The sequence below is a fragment of the Uranotaenia lowii genome, chromosome 1 (assembly GCF_029784155.1).
Source record: "Uranotaenia lowii strain MFRU-FL chromosome 1, ASM2978415v1, whole genome shotgun sequence".
Lineage (NCBI taxonomy): Eukaryota > Metazoa > Arthropoda > Insecta > Diptera > Culicidae > Uranotaenia > Uranotaenia lowii.
In genome coordinates this window covers 160,386,001-160,406,769 of record NC_073691.1, presented here as the reverse complement: position 1 = coordinate 160,406,769, position 20,769 = coordinate 160,386,001, and the positions used below count along the sequence as shown (strand labels likewise).

At 38.9% G+C, this 20,769-nt stretch overlaps 2 protein-coding genes across 2 annotated transcripts in view; one reads left to right on the top strand and one right to left on the bottom strand.

Annotated features, from left to right (window-relative positions):
• The window catches only part of LOC129740695 (RNA helicase aquarius), a 220,522-nt gene that overhangs the window by 100,608 nt on the left and 99,145 nt on the right, over positions 1-20,769 (bottom strand). The window lies entirely within an intron of this gene.
• LOC129740698 (probable G-protein coupled receptor Mth-like 3) overlaps positions 1-20,769 on the top strand; it is a 120,625-nt gene that overhangs the window by 89,177 nt on the left and 10,679 nt on the right. Inside the window, exons 3-5 of the mRNA XM_055732462.1 lie at positions 2,486-2,784; positions 19,335-19,413; positions 20,012-20,157. Of these exons, the coding sequence (XP_055588437.1) occupies positions 2,486-2,784; positions 19,335-19,413; positions 20,012-20,157 (524 nt within the window). The remainder of the gene's footprint in view (positions 1-2,485; positions 2,785-19,334; positions 19,414-20,011; positions 20,158-20,769) is intronic.

Genomic DNA, 20,769 nt, shown 5'->3' with positions numbered 1-20,769 from the left:
ATACAAAAATCAAAAACATTGGGTTTCGCTGTTTTTCAAAGCTTAAAAAAGGTACTCTTGTATGTTTATTCCGCAACCTGCGATCTTAACTAACCGATTACACTTGAAGTTCAATCTCACGATGGTTCTGCTAGTTTTTGTCAAATTTGGCTAGTAGACATTCCAGTAAAAACGTTTTTTAGTGACACAAAAATAAGGCTGGAACAAATATCAATTTCCCCCGAAGGGGGAAATAAATAAAGTTTGTAGTATTTAATGTAAATTTCGAAAAAAAATTCAAGAATCCAAAAGATTACAAGACGAAAAAACAAATTTTGGAAGATGGAAGTTATTCTACCTTTTGTATTCTTGATTTTATTGAATTTTTCGATAAAATATTATATTAAAATAATTAAAATATTACAAGGTTTTTTAGGGAAACAATGATGTAACTCACATATTATAGCTGTTTTCTAAGGATTAATAAGCATCCTCTTTAAGGTGGCCTTTATCACTTATTTCCCCTAAATAAGAAAAAAAAAAGATCGAAAGATCGAATCGAAAATAAACCGATTTCATCGATTTTTTTCCTGTCCGAGGAATCGATCCGAAAAATCGAAAATCGGAGTTGAAAAGATCGATCTTCCAAGGATCGATCCAAGATCGACCAATCCTAGTTCATAATATTTTCACAATGCCGTTTCTTCTATTTTTCATAAGATGTTCATATGAAAACTGAAGGAATTTCATAAGACTCTTATGAAACAAAATTTTACACTCTAAAAAGCGGTTCATAAGACGCATCTTATGAAAATTATAATAAGAATTTGCCTGAGTGTAGAATAAAGTAGATTTTTGTCTTACAAAAAACGATGATTTTTTTTTCAATTTTTTTTTCATGAATTCTCATAAGACAGCCTTTATTTCCTTCATAGAAAGTATTTCGATCAAACAAATGGTTTTCTAGATACACGCATTCGTAGCTGTCCCATTTCTCAATGAACTAAGCTTTATATTGCTCTCTGTATCTTTGTTCAGATTTTTCTTGAAGCTCAGATTTAGGATTTTTAATCCATCTTCCACTCTTAATTTTATTTATATTATTTCTTTATGTATTGAAGTTGTGTTTGACTATGTGATTAAATTTGATGTGATTCCTACTTTTGAAAAATGGGACTGATTGTTGAATCTCAGTTTGAGTTATTAATAAATTAATTTTTTCTACTCTAACTTCTGTTTATAAAATGAAAGTCTGATTATGGAAGAAAAAATTACCTTTTTTTATGCTGACACTTTTTCGAAGTGTTGTCAAAAATAGTAAAAAAGATTCAAAATAATAATGTTAACTCGAGATTAAGGAAAACCATAGAGACAAGACGGGTTCAAAACTCGGATATTGATTGATAATGCATACTTACTTCCTGCAAAGTTCCCTCATGCAAATTTGTACGAACTCAAGAAAGAATTGTTAGAATGGAAAGTGAAATACAGAAAACGCACACAAGAAACCTGATATTGTAATTTTAAAGAAAAAAGGTGTTCAAAACTTAGGACAAAACGTGATTTCGTAGATGAACAAGAAGCTTTTTCATGGAGCAAAAAATTGATTATTTTGAAGTTAAGGGAGACTTGGTCCTTTAGTCAGGGGACCTAAACATTTCCCAAAAATTAGGCTAAATCGTTTTGTTTCCCATGCCGCATCAGTTTATAAGTCTGTGAAAAAGATTTGCCTACAACTATATGTAAAGACCATAGTGCATAAGGAAAATATTTTTCTGGAACATTGGATCTGGCAAACACTTCCATTTTTTTCTGGAATATTTGATTTTTATGAGACATCTGAAGAATTAAGTCACTCCAGGGATCAAGTCTTCGCACTTTCTCCTTCTATCTTTGAACCTTAATTTTAACAAGGGCAAAAAACGAAGGCTGGTTTTTAAACGATACCCCACGCAATTATTGATAAAAAGCCATTGAGCAAACGAAACAGCACCGTTGTCAGCGCTTTCGATTAAGATTTGAATGGGGCAAAGTTAACTGTTCCCTTGTTGGAATGGAAACAAACATACGCAGATAAATCAGCTGACGAAGCCCGCCCTCGTTTTTCGAAATTGATTGCAGCAGCATCGCTACTGAATTTCTACGCGGCACAACAAAGACGGAAATCCTTTCTGAACAGGTCGGTCGTTAGTGGGTTGGTTTTTCATTTGCAAAACATGCTCTGACAAAATCCTGGATGCTACTACTACTGGTTGGAACACCACAATGTTCACGACCGACAAACAAAAACATAATCAACGCTCTCTCTATCGCCATCGTCACGTTAAAATCCGCCCTTATTAACTCCATTCAGCAAAAGAAGACCCACCCACCGGATAATAACCATTTATCGTTACAGTCGCCACCATGCTAAAATAACTCTAAAGCGTTGTTTACGATTGCCATTTTTCTCCTCTCATGGTAACATCCGTTTCTTTTTTTTCTCTCCCTGTTCCTTTCCTTCCAGGTACTGCGGAACGACGCTGCTGGAGAACGAGGAGCTCCATCCGGTGTTTCTGGTGTGCTTCAACAACGACGGCTATGCCTCGCATCTGCAGTTCTACTTCGGGAAGGGCATCATGATGCTGGTGTCGGTTCTCTTCCTGGCGGTGACGCTCTACATCTACTTCATCATTCCGGATCTCCGGGAGACGCAGGATAAGGTCACATCGATAGCGGTCGCCTCCTTGATGATGTTCATGTTGCTGCTCAGCATCGTGCAGCTGCGAGCCTCCATCACCTATTCGGCGTTCTGCACCGTCATAGGTCAGTCACTGCTGGGTGGGACAACACGTTATGTTTTCAGGAAGGAGCAAACGTTCGTACGGAATTTACGGACAGGATGGGTTCTGATGTTCTAAAGTTGGGTTAAAAGTTTGCCAAGTTTTAAATATAATTTCAATTCAAGAAACCAAGCTGGTGGTTCCTACAACTGTTGCTCTTCTGCACAGTAAAGGGTGATACGGTCAAAATTTGGTCAACGGAAAACGCGTGTAAATCGGTGAAATCGTTTATTTAAAAAATCCAATTAAATTTCTTTTAATTGGAAAAAATATTCAGTTAGGCTTCCGCTTTTCCAAATCCGAATTGCCGGGCCTAACGCTTAACCCCTGCCATCAGATTTTGTACAGCCACCTTGTGCACCTTCTTCGCCGCAGAAAGCCAGTTTGCCTTGAACTGCTGCTCGTCCTTAGCAGTTTTTTTGGTCTTCTTAAGGTTTCGCTTGACAATAGCCCAGTATTTCTCAATTGGGCGGAGCTCTGGCGTGTTGGGAGGGTTCTTGTCCTTGGGAACCACCTGCACGTTGTTGGCGGCGTACCACTCCATGGCCTTTTTACCGTAATGGCAAGATGCCAAATCCGGCCTAAACAGTACGGAACAACCGTGTTTCTTCAGGAAAGGCAGCAGACGTTTATTCAAACACTCTTTCACGTAAATTTCTTGGTTGACAGTCCCAGAAGCTTTGAAAATGCTGCTTTTCAAGCCACAGGTACAGATGGCTTGCCAAACCAGATATTTCTTCGCGAACTTTGACAGTTTCATGTGCTTGAAAATATCTGCTACCTTTCCCCTTCTTTTTGCCGTATAAAACTCCTGTCCCGGAAGCTGCTTGTAGTCGGCTTTAACGAAGGTTTCGTCGTCCATTACCACGCAGTCAAACTTCGTCAGCATCGTCGTGTACAGCCTCCGGGATCGCGCTTTGGCCGTCGTAGTTTGTTTATCATCGCAATTTGGAGTCACTACCTTCTTGTAAGTCGATAGTCCGGCTCGATTTTTTAATTCGATGCACGGTTGTAGACGATACATCCAGCTTATTTGCGGCATCTCGGAGAGAGAGGTTATGGTTTCTCTTGAAACTACCGGCAACTCTCTTTGTCGTCTCAGCGGCTTCCGGTTTTCGATTTCCCCCCGATCCAGACTTCCTGGCTGTCGACAAACGTTCCCCAAACACTTTTATTACATTTGTTTAAAATTGATTTGGCAACTTTTAGCGATTTTGCCAGCTTTGCGTGCGAGTAGCTCGGATTTTCGCGATGCGCGAGCAAAATTTTGATACGCTGCTCTTCTTCCTTGGACGGCATTTTGACAACTGAAGAGTGAATTCCAAAATCAAAATAGGAGCAACTTTCTACACACACACATACCTTCAAAATGAGGGGTGTTTTGATGAGAGGTTTTTAAAATGCAAAATTGAAAGAAATACGTCAAGTTGATATTGACCAAATTTTGACCGTATCACCCTTTAAGCAGATATCGACAAACTCGGTAATATTTTTTATCGACATTCGGAGTTCGAGACTGATTGTATTGTTAATATGGTGGGTGGATATTATACGGTAAAAAAATTAAACGAAATACCGGTGGTAATATTTACCGAACAAAAAAAGTTTTTCGATTTGCCATTCGTAGGACCGGGTGTTCGGCAATTTTTTTACTGAAATATTGTAAAACTTTACCAAATGCTCGGTATTTTTTTTTGTGGACGTACACAAATTTTAACGACCACTCGATAATTTTAAAAAACAATCGTTTGATTTTCACGAACAAATTTCGTTAATGTTTGCTAATGGCCAGCTAGTGTTTAATGGAAAAAAACGTGGTTTACATTTTTGAGGGATTTTCATCCCGATATTTTAGTACAGCTGACTACAAATTATAAAGTTTTTTAAACCACAGAATAACATGAATTCATAAGGCCGGAACAAATTTCAAATCCTTCTTTTGTCGTTCGGAGTAGGAAAATCGCAAGTGAGGGGGGGTACAATAAAAAATAATGCGAAAAACAAATAAATTGCACAGAAGCTTGTATGCAACAAAATTGCATACTGCATTGCACAAAATCTTCAAATCAAGTTATTTTTATCGAAAAACTCAATAAAATCAAGAATACAAAAAGTGAAATAACTCCTGTCTTCCACACTTTGTTTTTTAGTCTTGTACTCTTTCAGATATTTGATTTATTTTACGAAATTAACATAAAATACTTCAAACTTTATTTATTTTTGGAATTTTTGGGATTTTTGGAATTTTTGAAGCGGGGGAGGGGTTGGTGGGTGACAAAAGAAGAAATTTATATTTGTTCCAGCCTAACTTGATGCATCATTGGGCAGAATTTCAAATGACCTTATATAAGAGCTACATGTGACTATAGCGATGGATATTTTCTGTACAAGGTCGTTGCTGCCAAAAGCAAACGTTACAGTTTTTTTATTAACAAGATGGAAATTTGACTTCAAACCATATCAGCCGGGTGTGTTGCTACCGTGAGGGAGTTCGTTCTACTTAGACCACCTTAGGCTTCGTATGAGTGATGTGCCTCTTGGTTTAACCCTATGATACTACATCAAGGGGTATGCTGTGCTCATGAAATATTTCCTTCTCTTTGTTCATCCTCTCTTCTGATCCGTATCAAATCGCGCATGATTTGCGAGATTTCATCGACGAATGTTCTTCGCGACACACCTCAATCACAACCAGCCGTGCCAGATCTACGGATTTTTCCATAGATCTCTGGATTTTAAGCATTTCTACGGAGCTACGGATCGATGCTCAAAATCTACGGGTTTTCAGCATTTCCTACGGATTTTTTAAGGGTTATCTAAAAAAATCAACAAATTCTGCAGATAAATGAAAATTCTACCTGATGACCAAACAAAAAAAAAGGTTATCAAGTTTCATTTTGCAAATATCAGTACATTTTTCAATTTTCGTCAAATCTACGGACTTTAGCAGTTTTCAATCTTGCAACGCTGATTACAACATTTTCTGCATTCTAAGTTAGAAGTTGTTCACGCCTTGACACGAACGAACCTGGGGCAGACAAAGATAGCATATTCTGCCGATTACTCCGAATCTATGCTTTCCGAGAAATATGGCGAGTTTAGAAGATTAAACCGATGGAGGTATTGCTCAAACCACTCATGACCCTAAAGGAACTGGGTCAGGTAAAAGTTCACCTCTCCATATTTCTGATTTACCCAGTCTGAAAGTCGCGGGATTAGCCTATGTCTCCATCCTGCTTCGTTCAATGCGTCCTAGTGCTGCTGCCTGTTGAGCATTGACACTGCTCGTTGAGCTTTACGCACTTTTCTCCAAGATCTTGCTTACATTCCTCATCGATGGGATGGGAATCATGCCCGCCTCAGACGTCTCTTGCTAGCATTTGAAGGCCAATGAATCGATGGCTTTCGATGCACTTTTACAACAGTATTTCACATGCGCATCAAAAATTAAGCGATCGACGACCATTACTCCAAGGTATTTCAGCTGCTGTTGCGAAGATGTTGTGTGTGCTCCAACAGTAATCTCCATAAGCGACACAACCATTTAGTTGACCAGAACTTCGGGTTTATAGTGAGCTAACTGAAGCTTAATTTCTTCCATCCAGATGCTAACCCGTTCAAAGGTGTCGCAAGGTCTTCTACCTCCTTGATTGTTTCGCCGGTGATCAGCGTTAGTAACTCATTAGGGCATTCCAAAGCACAGGTCCGAGTATGGAACCTTATGGAACACCCCCTGTTAGGACAGTAGATTGTAACCCGGATTCGGTTTCATATGTCAAGACTTGATTTTCGAAGATGCTTCCTATTATTCTATGGAAGGTATTGGGAACACGCATCGCTTAGGCAATAGCTTCCCAGCTACCATTTTTTTTTATATTTATTATAGACATTTTACCACGGTTGTGGCTTTCGTGTCTCTAAAACTAAATTTTTACATAACTGTTTTACAATTTTTTCGAAAGCTCTGACTTTGATATAAATCTAAGTATTTTTTTTCCTGATGGTCATTGTTGGCAAGCACAGTTTGCACGGATCCCTCTAATGCACATTCACGTCGTTCTTTATCATACTTCCTACATTCAATGAGGATGTGTTGTACTGTAAGGGGTACCCCACAGCCGTTACAATCAGGTCTAGATGTTTTTTCAAAGATGTAAGAGTGTGTCAAGCGAGTATGGCCAATGCGCAATCGGGAAAGATTTCGTTGTTCACTCGCAGATTTCCTATCCGTTGACTTAGATACAATAGGTTTTGTTTGTCGTAAAAACCTTCTGGATCGATCCCACTGTTTTTGCCAGGCGTTTTGGATACTCAAACTGATAAAGTGCTTGGCGTCAGAAGATGGTACCGGAATATCCAAAGGTACTTTTCCACGGCCTTCATTTGCTAGCTTATCTGCTTGTTCGTTGCCTTTGATTCCCGAATGTCCTGGTATCCATGCGAGAGTTATTCGTTTGTTTGTTGCAATTCTTGATTCAATTTCCTGTATCCTATAATGAGAGCCCCGACACACTTCCGTTTCGTTAGCGGGTGGCTTAAGCGCCACTTCCTTACGGAAGACCACCCACCTAGTCTTGGTTTGCCCAGCTGAATGAGACTCGGACGTGAGTTCCTTTTTTGGTTCCCTATTTTGGGAAAGAAGCAGAAGGGTCTCTGAAAAGGGATCCGTACTTCGGCTTCGAATTCGAATCCGCCCCGAAAACGAGAACAGCCCGCAAAATCACGGAAAGGGGGATTATTCGTTGTTCGCTACAAAGTTGAACTAGAGAAGTCTGAAAACTAACGGACGAATTCCCACCCTCTTAACTTGATCAGGAATGAGAAAAGACCGTGATTGGATTCGCAGCCAATCACCGCTGTAAAGAAAGTAAACGCAACAACGAATAACCTGTGACCCCTTTCCCAATGCCCCAATTATGTCATCATCCCTCTAGTGTTTCCGGTCCAAAATACCTGAGACGATTCAGTTAGGTACATTCATTGGATCCTTTTATTTTCGGACTCTACTGTCGTGTGTTCGTTTTACAATTTTGTGTGTATGTTTCGATTTTCTGCTGTTAGTGCTGGTGGAGACGCTTGGTTTTCCGTTCCTTTACGATGCGCTCGATGATGAAAATTTCTTCATACAAATGGTTTGATTTTTCTTTGCGGGGGTGAAAATTGGCTACTTTTCCGGCTCGCCAGTCCAAATTGCATCGATTGCGCGTAAAATTATCGTCATAGGACGAAGTTTGCAAATTGCAACTTAAGCGGCTATAGTTGCATGCCGTTCATAATAATGTTATGTACAATTTGGACTGGCGAGCCGGAAAAGTAGCCCATTTCCACCTCCGCAAAGAAAATTCAAATCGTTTGTATGGGGAAAATTTTAACGATCGAGCGCACCGTAAAGGAACGAAAAACCAAGCGTCTCCACCAGCACTAACAGCAGAAATTCGAAACAGACACACAACATTGTAAAACGAACACACGACAGTAGAGCCCGAAATAAAAAGGATCCAATGATTGTACCTAACTAAATCGTCTCAGGTATTTTGGACCGGAAACACTAGAGGGATGATGACATAATTGGGGCATTGGGAAGGGGGTCACAGGTTATTCGTTGTTGCGTTTGCTTTCTTTACAGCGGTGATTGGCTGCGAATCCAATCACGGTCTTTTCTCATTCCGGATCAAGTTAAGAGGGTGGGAATTCGTCCGTTAGTTTTCAGACTTCTCTAGTTCAACTTTGTAGCGAACAACGAATAATCCCCCTTTCCGTGATTTTGCGGGCTGTTCTCGTTTTCGGGGCGGATTCGAATTCGAAGCCGAAGTACGGATCCCTTTTCAGAGACCCTTCTGCTTCTTTCCCAAAATAGGGAACCAAAAAAGGAACTCACGTCCGAGTCTCATTCAGCTGGGCAAACCAAGACTAGGTGGGTGGTCTTCCGTAAGGAAGTGGCGCTTAAGCCACCCGCTAACGAAACGGAAGTGTGTCGGGGCTCTCGTTATAATCCACGGATGGTCTGTTCGCCCACTACTTAGAGCATCGAGGCAAGACGCCGAATCAGTCAAAATCAACACATCAGTGTTCACGTCTGCTGTTGTCACTGCGATATAAAGCCCATATGCTTCTGCTGAAAATATACTACAGCAATTTGGAAGTCTATAGCTATTTGAAATGGAATTACAGTATACTCCAACCCCAATCTCGCAGCCTAGTTTCGATCCATCCGTGTAGATTGTTTCATGATTCAAGTAGTTATTTTTAAAAAATTCCACAAATTTTGGAACAACGGTCATACTTGAATCGCCAGCTTTTAAAATCTTTCGCAGTGTATCATCAATTTTCGGTTTCTCCGCATACCATTTTTGTGTGGGTGGGGAATAGATTGTCCTGTTATTTGTCTCATGAGTTCGGTTACTCTTTTTACTGATGGAGAATTTTCATTGCAATGGTTTTTCGACAGCAAACGAATTGCAGTATGAATTACGCGTTCTATCATTTTTAAGCGGAATGGAACACAACCTGATTCTACCAACACCGATTCTACCGGGCTTGTGCGAAAAACACCAGATGCTTTTCGGATGACTTCGTTGTAGATCGGCGATAAAACATTATCCATGCTATCTGCTTGAATACTGGTTAGGATAATTCCGAACATTAGTCTAGAAATAATAAGAGCATTTCCGACAGCAAGTAAAGTAGATCTACAACTGCGTTTTATGTTAGAGCCTAGAACACGAAGAATATTCATGCGATCGTTACATTTTTTCTTTACTGTTTGGAAATGTTGCATAAAATTGAGTTTTTGATCGATTATCACTCCTAATAATCGAATTTTCCTAACACGTTGTATTGCATTTCCGTCAATTTTGATAGCTCGACCTTTTTTGCGATGAGCTATTTTGCAAATATGCAATAGGTTGGATTTTGAGCCTGAGATTATGAAGCCAACATTCGAAGCCCAATTGGTTGTTGAAGAGACAGCAGATCGAAGTTTCTGGCGGATTGACGTGCAATTTTTTCCTTTTACAATTAATAAAACATCGTCAGCATAGAGCAACAAGTCGACAGTTGGTGAAACCGTTGAAAAAAGCGGCTGCATTGCGACTAAAAATAATGTTACAGAAAGAATTGAGCCTTGGGGAACACCATTTTCTGCCTTCCGTAAGCTAGATTGCTCACCATTTGCTAACACACGAAAAAATCGATTGTCAAGAAAACTTATCAAAATATTCCTCATCCGGCCAGTGAATTTCCATTGCTGCAAAGTGCGAAGAATAGACGACCTACAAGTTGTGTCGTATGCTTTGGCGATGTCTAATGTAACAAGTTCGACGTGCTCATCATCCTCATGACTTATTAGAGGTTCAAGTTGAGCAAAATAGGTGTCGATACCGCAACTTGCACGAAAGGCATGTTGTCGATCATCCAATAACTTTTTATCTTCTAATTCTGTTATAAGTCGACGATTTATGAGGCGCTCAAAAATTTTTCCAACACAGCTTAGGAGAGTAATTGGTCGATACGAATCAGCTTTAAAACGATCTGCTCCTGGTTTGAGAATAGGAATCACAGTTCCTTGTTTCCACTCTTCAGGGAATGTTCCTTCGCTCCAAAGTTTATTGAAAAGCCTCAATACACAAATTTTAGACGAGAAAGGTAATCTTCGCAGAAGTGGATAACCAATATTATCCTGTCCAGTTGATTGACCACCACGACGATCTAACGACCACATAAGCTCTTGGATAGTGAAGTTACAATTGTAAGTCTTAGAAAGATCCTGTCGATTTTTTTTAGCTCGAATAGTATTTTCCCGCAGCTTTTTCTTTTTAAATTTTTCCGGATATGCTTCATCAGACGAACGTTTCTCGTATTCGTTGGCAAGTATATTGGATACTCGTAGGCCATCGTTGGAAACACCACCGTCAATACCCAATATTATGGAGCTTACCTGTCTTTTTCCTTGTAGACGATTTATGTTTTTCCATATAGTAGATGAAGCTGTGTCAGGGTTAATGCTTTCGACTAGCTTTTCCCAGCTTTTTTGTTTAGTTTCTCTAACGATTTTACGACACGCTGAACGAGCTTCATGAAAGAGACGCAAAGCTGTTGATTTTTCAGGATTTCCATCGCACAGTTTACGCAGACTTCTTAACCGTTTCTTCGTAATTTTATGGCGTCTTTGACATCGCTGTTCCACCAAGGAACAGATTTGGAACCAATTATGTCACTTGTTCTCGGTATGCTTGCTTCAGCTGCTAACACAACATACTTCGTAAAGTCGTTAACACTAAGGTCTACGTCGGGTTTAAGATAATGATTAGTCAGCTGTTCATATCTCTCCCAGTCTGCTTCATTGTACAACCACTTTCTCTTACATTTTCTCATCTCTTGATTCCCAATTATGTTAACCAACGTAGGTAGGTGGTCACTATCACTAGTATCTGCGTGCACATTCCATACAAACTTAGACGATACCGATTTTGAACAGATGGCTATATCTAGCGTCTGGAAACTTCCTGTCACTGGATCTAGTCTCGTGTGTGAACCGTTATTGAGAACGATCATGTCGTTATCTATAACATAGTGCATCCAGCTACCATTGTTGGAGGCATTTCAAACGTCGTTCGTCACAATGGCGCAGTGTCGAACACCTGTCCACTTCTTTTGATATGCGTGCTTCGCGTACTCTGTCACTATTCGGATGGCGTCCACCATAGATCTTCCTTTCCGTAAACCGAACTGGCTGTCCCTCTGGCAGGCCTTCTGTGTAGATGGTAAGTCTGTTGAATATTATCCCCTCCAGTAGTTTACCAAGGGTGTCCATCAGACAAATGGGTCTTTAAACACGGTAATGGATGTTCTGGGGGTTTTCCCGGTTTCGTTAGTAACACAAACTTCACCGATTTCCACAGCTTGGGGAAAGATCGCTCCCCGAGACACTTTTGTATCACCACTCTGAAAGTATCCTAAAAGGTCTGTACCGCCCCCTTCATCACTGCATTTGGAATTCCGTCCGGACCAGGGGCCTTATTTGTTTTTTAGCGAAAGCAGCAAGTTCCTTGTTCGTTGCTGGCTAGATTTAATGAGCTCCCGCGTCGTGTGGGGTTAGTCTTAGTGGCCAGGAAAAGATGTGCAACGATCTCTCTTCTTTTTTGCGGACACTTTTCGGTTGGCGACCTCGAGCCATCGAATCTCACCAGTGCAACTCTATAGTCTTGGTCCCAGGGATTATTATCTACTCTGTAACAGTTCTCCTTGCTTGTTCTGGCTTGTCGTCTGGCTTTCAGGTAGCTAACACGAAGCTCAGCCAGTTCTGAGGATCACCAGTTAGTTATAGCTGGTCGTCGCCGCCACTTAGCTGTATTCCTTCTAAACGTTATAGTGTTGGAAACCTCGTAATGTAACTCAAATATGTTTTCCAAACAATATTCAGCAACAACAATTCAGTTTTCAGTTATTTAGAGTCTAAGAAAAAAAATCGAAAAAACATGCTTCTGAAAAACGACTATAGGTCAGCTAAAAAACTACAAGAGTCGAGTTAAATCAAAGCACGTTTTATCTTGGCATCATGTACTAGTTCCCGCTTTTTTCTTGGCTAACGGGTGAAAATCGTCCAGGGATTTGGGAAGCATCAGCTGTTGCTTTGGTCCTTGCGGTTCGGGGTGAGAATTACATCATCCAGTATCCAGAAGAAATTCCTGAAAGCTTCAAGTCATCCGGCCGGGGATACCCGTCAATAGAACGACGAGATATGAATGGGCACTTTTCTTCTCGTTTAATGCTTTTGTCAGATACTTTGGATATAGTTGCTGAATTATGTCCAGTGAGGCAGGTTTTTCAAAGATTTTTTTTTATTGCATTTTGATGAACTTACACTAGAACATTTCAAGTAAAAAAATTGTTTGACGATGGGACCTTAATCCCACTTTTTCGATTCTATACCATCAATCGAATTCTATCTAAAAAAAAACTAAGCAGCATCTTTTTTCGTCTATCAATAGCTTACTCCAATATCGAAATCAATATCGGTAGCAAAAACCCATTTGATGCCAAATTCCTGCCCGGTCGAGCATCCTTGAACCTGGCCCCGTTCGAAGAAGCAAAAACAAAATAACGTAAACGCCGGCCGCCGAAAAAGCATTTTGCAATAAAACGAGCAAAAAAAATCCAGAGCCAGGATGAAAAATTCCTGCCAAAAACTCAACCTCCTGGAAAGATGGCCGCAACGCAAGAAGCTGCATAGGAACCAGGCACGATTCGAGCTGCTTAACAGCTTTGATACCACACCATTATCCAACAGTGAAGTTTTCAAATTTCCGCGTTGTTTTATCGAGGCAAATTTTTGACGAAGCCGTCTATTTGAAGGGTGGTCTCTCTCTCTCAAGAGATAAAAAAAGCCAGTTCAACTCCTTTTCGAAGTCTTGAAGATTGCCTTCTTTTTAATGTTTCACTTTTTTATTGGCCAAGTTCTTATCGAAGAGGCTTACAACAAACTTGAGGGATCAACTTTTTTTTCAAACTAAATGTAAGAATTATTTGAAACGTTAATTTTGTCATACTTCTAAGTTTTTAAGAAAAAGATATGCTTGTTAACTGGATTATGATTCCTTTGAATGGGGGTACTAGACTGAGCATTCTATACTTCCCGGTTTTAAGACTCTCATATTCATAAATAATGTTACAAAAAAACATAGAAGCATATATAATCCATACAAATTTTGTACAACTGAAGAACAAATCGAGAGCATGGAAACAAATTTTTCAAGGGAGGGTCGTACGATAAATGATTCTTTGAATCTTTGGTACCCATCCCTCCTTTCAGTGGGGAAATAGGAAGAAGGAGGGAGCTTCTTTTCAATTTTTTTTACATAATTCAAAAACTATTCAAGCAAATGGTACCAAATTTGGCATTTTAAAATCCTTCAATAAGAAAAATGTATTTTAAAAACTTTGTGTGATCAAACCTAGTAAAGCAACTTGGCAAACTTAGTTTTCCCAAAAAAGATCTAGACTAACATTTAAAAAGGGCCTAACTTTCCAAGCCAATTTTTTAATGAAATTATTTGCTTTAAAATTACAATTCCTACACAAATGTGGTCTACGGGAGAGTTTTAGAAAAATGATCGAATGTTTAGAAAAAAAAATTGACAAAAATATTTCAAAATCCTACACTGAGAAAAATGTATTTTAAAAACTTATTTCTCAAAAAATGCCATCTCAGAATTTGGTGATTTTTTTTTTTTTTTGGTGGTGGGGAATAATGTGGTCTACAACTCTTCTGAAAATCGCAAAATGAGCACGCTTAAGGAAAAAAAAACTTATTCTAACAATAACTTTTTTATGTTTTTTTTTTCTGAATAAAAAACGGAAAACAAATGCTTTGAGTGTGTAATACGCATATACGCATTCTTTCATCCAGCTCACTATTATATCCCATGGAATGAATTTTTTTGATCGTTCTCATCATCAAATTACGTACGCCATTGTGTTTTTTAAATCAACTTTTAAGTTTTAGTTTGCATTTTTTTCAGTGTAGCATTTCCACTTACTTTTACCATCAATCATTACAATCGATTCTTCAAAATCAGTACAGTCAATTCAACGAAGCAGTTTTTTTAAATTAAGGTTTGGAATCTACACTGAAAAAAAAGTTACGTAATCTTCAAAAAAAAAAAAACATGAAAAAGTTTTTGTTAGAAAAACTTTTTACACTCAAATATGCACAAGTTGTAATGTATGGAGGACTTAAAGGCCATATTATACCCGGCTGTGCAAAAAAAAAATCATCAAATTCTGTGATGGCATTTTTTTTGGGAAAATTGAGTTTTAGTTTTTTAATTTTTTTTTTAGAATATGATTTCAATTTTTTTAAAAATTCAATCATTTTTCCAAAACTCTCTCATGAACCATATTGTAGAAATTTTAAAATTCGAGCTTAAAATGTTTACTAAATTCTTGCCTGAAAAGTTAGGCCCTTTTCAAATGTCACTCTAGATAATTTGTGGGAAAACTAAGTATGCAAAGTTGCTTTATTAGGTAAGATCTTTATGCTCACAAAGTTTCATTGAATTCCGAGAGGGTCATACCAACTTCGTGTCGATTCGACGTGAAATCCGTCAAATGCATTATAGGGTGTTTGGTTTTTCATTTTGTTCAAAACGACGGACAGAATTTTAGCAGATTTTCAAAATGAGATTAAGGTAGGGTTGCCATCCGTCCCGCAAAAGCGGGACATGTCCCGATTTTTTGTTGAATGTCCCGCTGTCCCGCTTTTTCCTCAAAATGTCCCGCTTTTTTTTCTTAGAAAAATTTTTCAAAGTTTACTGACTGACACCGGAAAAAATCAAAATTTTGTCTCAATTTGAATTCTATGATGAACAGAAAATCTCGAAATAAGCAGCATTTTTCATAACTTTTTTAACACAACACAGAATAAATCTGAAGCTCTTAGCATTACAGTAAGATTCTGATTCAGTGAGGTGGTCTTGCAGCACGTAAGCCGATCTATGATAAAAAATATTGTTAAAGTTTCCTCCAGATAACTATAAATTATAGAATTATAGAGATAAACTTTTTCGCCGGAATCTTAGTTTAATTTCCAAATATTATACATCACTTTTTTCGACTCAATTGTCCAAAGTATATAAAGATGGAGGTTTTCTTGATGTTTTCAAACTTTTGAACAAAATACCAAACAAACTTTTTTTTTGATAAAAATTATACAATGGTTTTAACGCGGTATCAAATCTGCCGTTTACATGCACGACTTGAAATGTTTTCTCTCAATTAACGTGTTAAGTTGCGAGAACCGTGGAAAAAACGGTGCATATGTCAAAAATCCTGTAAATAGAAGTAGTGTAAGAAAAACTGAGGAAAATCAATCTGCGTTTAAAAAACCCTTAGTGTACTTTCTATGAACAACTTTGGCTGATGGTAAACGTATAAATTTGGCTACACAGTTAAATTTTTTTTTAAATTTTCATAAATGTCCCGCTTTTTTCCGCTGTGTCCCGTTTTTTTTCGTGAAATGTCCCGCTTTTTTCTGAAAGTATCTGGCAAGCCTAGATTAAGGTATCTGGGATTCATTTTGAAATTTTTGTGGAAAAACGCTAATAATTTTTTTTCGAAAAAAAACAACATTTTTGGTTTTTTTTAACGTTTTGTTCTCACGCAATGCATATGACAATTTTTGCAAAATCATGGCATCTGGTAACTTTTAATTTCTGGTAGCCCTAACTTTTATTTCGCAAATGATAGATAATCTTTTGAAGATCATTTCATCAGATCATTTCGATGCTCTAAAATCAAAAACTTTCTTGTTGAAATAATATTTCTGAAAATTGGATGGAAAACTTGTCGGTGTTGCAAAGTTTTTTTTCATGAAAAAAAGAATGCTCTTTTTGGGGCATTATAACTATTTTTTCGCTGCTCCTACTGCTTTGGCGTCTTCGGCAATGTTACAGTCAGAGAATTTTTCAGTAAGCTCCATATATTGGAATTTCATTTGCATTACGTGAGAAAAAAAGTATAATAGAAAAAATGTGACATTTTCCGAACAAGTTTTCGCATTTTTCCATACAAAATTTCAAATCGAAACCCGGGTACCTAAAACTCATTTTGAAAATCTACAAAAAATCTGTCGTTCGTTTTGACCAAAAAGGAAACTTTTTAGACAACAGAGTTTTTTGAAATGCGAGAAAAGTTGGAATCCGACACACCCTAATGCATAATGCATGTTTAAACATGAGCTGGAAGCAAGGGTGCCAGGCGGTTTTGTCAAAAATCAGAACAATGCGAAGAAAAAAAAAGTATTTTTTAGGACACCTATGAATTCATGGAAATAAAATGCAGCTCTGCTAAGATTGCATAAATAAAGGCGAAATACAGAAGCTGTAAACGCCTTAATTTATGCAACAGACTTGATCAGCGCCTTGGCTGACCTGCAGTTCATATCGAAAAACGCCAATTAAACACTGACCACACTGACATGACACTTAGAACAAAAATTCAACCATTTTCTGTCTATTTTTTTTGTTGTCAGACTTTGCAGGTTCGCAACATCGACGACAGGTGGCGAACCTGAAAAATTTGAAAAAAATACACTGTAGGAAAAACGGTCCTAATTAGCCCGATTTTTTCGTAGAAATTGCGTGTTTTATTTTTAAAGTTGGGTGGCATTTCCTAACTGGGATAGCATTTCTTCAAATCGATCGATGCGCACTCTGGAATCGACATTGCGTACTGTTGGAAAAATTTTCCAGAAAACGAAATCGAGTGTCCAGTCAGTATGGTCAGTGATTTAAATATCATCTGAACCGAAGATTATCATCGGTTATATCAAGTTTGCCTTTTTATTTACATTTGTTCGGAGTGCTCATACGAATTCGATAAAATTGAGATTTTTTTTTGAAAATCAGGATAATCCAGGACATTTCATAGACAAATTTTTAAAAATCAGAACAAATCGAGAGTTTTTGAAAAATCAGGACGATCCCTCGAAAATCAGGACACTTTGCACCTCTGGATGAAAGAGAAGAACAACGCCAATATTTTGTGATAAAGGCTTGTACAGACTTTTGGAGTCATGCTATGCAATTGATGTAATATTTTCTAATTTTTATCCCAATAAATCACAAAGAAAAAATGTTTGGACTTATAAGAGATGAACAAAATTATGTAAAACCTACGGTGATACGGTCAAAATTTGGTCAATATCAACTTGACGTATTTCTTTCAATTTTGCATTTAAAAAACCCGAACACCCCTCATTTTGAAGGTGTGTGTATGTAGAATGTTGCTACTATTTTGATTTTGGCATTCACTCTTCAGTTGTCAAAATGCCGTCCAAGGAAGAAGAGCAGAGTATCAAAATTTTGCTCGCGTATAGCGAAAATCCGAGCTACTCGCACGCAAAGCTGGCAAAATCGCTAAAAGCTGCCAAATCAACCGTTACAAATGTAATTAAAGTGTTTGGGGAACGTTTGTCGACAGCCAGGAAGTCTGGATCGGGGGGAAATCGAAAATCGGAAGCCGCTGAGACGACAAAGAGAGTTGCCGGTAGTTACAAGCGAAACCCTAACCTCTCTCTCCGAGATTCCGCAAATAAGCTGGGTGTATCGTCTACAACCGTGCATCGAGCCGGACTATCGACTTACAAGAAGGTAGTGACTCCAAATCGCGATGATGAACAAAATACGACGGCCAAAGCGCGATCCCGGAGGCTGTACACGACGATGCTGACGAAGTTTGACTGCGTGGTAATGGACGACGAAACCTACGTCAAAGCCGACTACAAGCAGCTTCCGGGACAGGAGTTTTACACGGCAAAAGGAAGGGGAAAGGTAGCAGATATTTAAAAGCACATGAAACTGTCAAAGTTCGCGAAGAAATATCTGGTTTGACAAGCCATCTGTACCTGTGGCTTGAAAAGCAGCATTTTCATAGCTTCCGGGACTGTCAACCAAGAAATTTACGTGAAAGAGTGTTTGAATAAACGTCTGCTGCCTTTCCTGAAGAAACACGGTTGTTCCGTACTTTTTTGGCCGGATTTGCATCTTGCCATTACGGTAAAAGGCCATGGAGTGGTACGTCGCCAACAACGTGCAGGTGGTTCCCAAGGACAAGAGCCCTCCCAACACGCCAGAGCTCCGCCCAATTGAGAAATACTGGGCTATTATCAAGCTCGAAGTAAACTGGGATTACTATTTAACCTGTCGTAAAACAGGTTTCCCATGTTTCTAGATTAAAGCTGCTTGACGCGTTTTGATTATTGTTGGTATAATACAGCGATACGATAGCACAGAAAATTATTGTCACGAGCCAGGCTCGTTATAACTATTTACGGATATTGCACGAAATGCGCCCTACGAGCCAGACTCGTGCTCACTGTACGTCTCGGTGGCCGAGTGGTTAGCCTAAGGTTGCCAGAATTTTTCACCACGAATCCGGGCCGAACAAATCCGGCAGTTTTGGATAAAAACCTGGCAAAACCCGGGCATTTCATTTCAAAATTGACGTCCAAAAATTTGGCCAATTTTTCTCCGAATCCAGAAATAACTCAACAAAAATCAAGAAAAAAAAAGTTCATCAATCAGCTTCGAAAAAACCTTCATGTTTATTTTTGCAAAACTTGCTCGAAAAACATAGGATTTGGAGGAAAATATAAAAAATTTTACAACACATTTTTTTGTATTTGCCCAATAAAGTGAATAAATCCGGCCAAATCCAGGCTTATTTCAATGATATCCGGGCAACCGGGCCGGGCTGGACATTTTCCAAATTTTGTATTAAACATCCTGGCAATCCTGGATAAAACCAGGCTATCTTGCAATCTTAGGTTAGCTGTTAGCATGGTAAGACGGAAATCGCTAGGATCACTGATGCATGGGTTTGATTCCCATCTCGGCACTGGATGTCATATGTTAATCTTAAGTTGTCCACGTGTATTCAGTCTGTATAACCTAAATTGGCTAAGACTAAGATATGTCTTATTATAAAAACATAGCTTCAATAATTTTTTTTCAAAATTTCCCTCTTCCATTCCAGCGTTCCTGATGTACTTCTTCATGGTCAGCTACTTCGCCTGGCTCAACATGGTGATGGCCAACGTTTGGAAACTGACAGTGTAAGTATGGAAACCGACGACTTTCATCAATGGCAGACATATTCCAAAACTAGACGCCTGGCACTGGCAATAGTGTCACGAAATGTCCCACAGAGAAAGGAAGCTGAGACCACATCAACCAGCGATGAGACTCCGGACGATGATGACCCAAGTATGATATTTGTGGTCATCATCTGTCAACACTCGTCGTTGGCGTTCATGTGACGTTGTGTCCAATTCTGGGCTGACGTTTGATTCCATCCACGATTCTCCACTGCCGGAAATGATTGTGTGGATGATTTGAAACGATTAAAATGTCACCATCATCACCACCATTGATTGACGTATCCAATCTCGGGGTTTTCCCAACTATCTCGCTGAATAATCATGGCCGGGGGAAACGAGGGCAAATTTTGCGAACGGCAGACATCAAGCTTTTTATGCGGATTTCCTCTAATCTGCATCAAAAACTAGGTCCCAAAGAATTTTCTATTTTCCGGCAGAGGAGAGATTGTTATCGAAGGAAAACTAGTTCGGACCGTCATCTTTTCTGTTTCGTCCTAACATTTTGTTTTTCATCTTTTTTAATCTTTTCCTGCCAACCCATTATCGATTCCAGGGCCCGGCGCTGGAAAATTAACGAACAGGCCTGGTACGTCCTGAACCACATCTACGCCAACACAGTGGCCCTAACGCTGACGGCCATGGTCTACATTTACCACATGAAGCATTCCACCTTCGGAGAGATATCCTGCTGGTTCCGGAGTAAGTCAGTAGTTGCAAAAATTTACTCAGCCGTATTCATAACACTGCTTAAAACAGACAATCAGACGCGCTTCGTTTTGCGGTACAGATTCCGGGAATAGAACTCGCGAAATGGTGAAGGGTGCCGCGGACGCGCTTATGTATAACAAGATGGCACATGGCATTACATGTTTTATGACGGACCCCGATGAAACATAAATTGCAGTCCCGGCGTCTGTTAGTTATTTAAAAAAATGAGGAATGAGTCGGAACTCTACGGCACCCGTCACAAATGATAAATCGTCTTTGGGAGAAAATTTGCATCTCAATTTGTCTTTTTCAAATGCACTGTTTAAATTTTGTAATATGTAGTATTTTTCTAAATCACCTTTTCAATCATCCTCAATTTGACCTTATAAATTCAAATGACTTACAAACGATGATCATCTATCGTACCTGGAAAGAAACAGAAAGTGAAAATAGATTAGAATACGAGCAATTTGACTCACTGGGAAATGTTCGAAACAGGCCTTCCGAATTCTGTACCGCAATTAAAGTGAGGTTCTGGCAATTTAATCTACGACATTCCACATTCACAGCAATTTCATCTTAGATTCTCAAGAGGCCTACCAA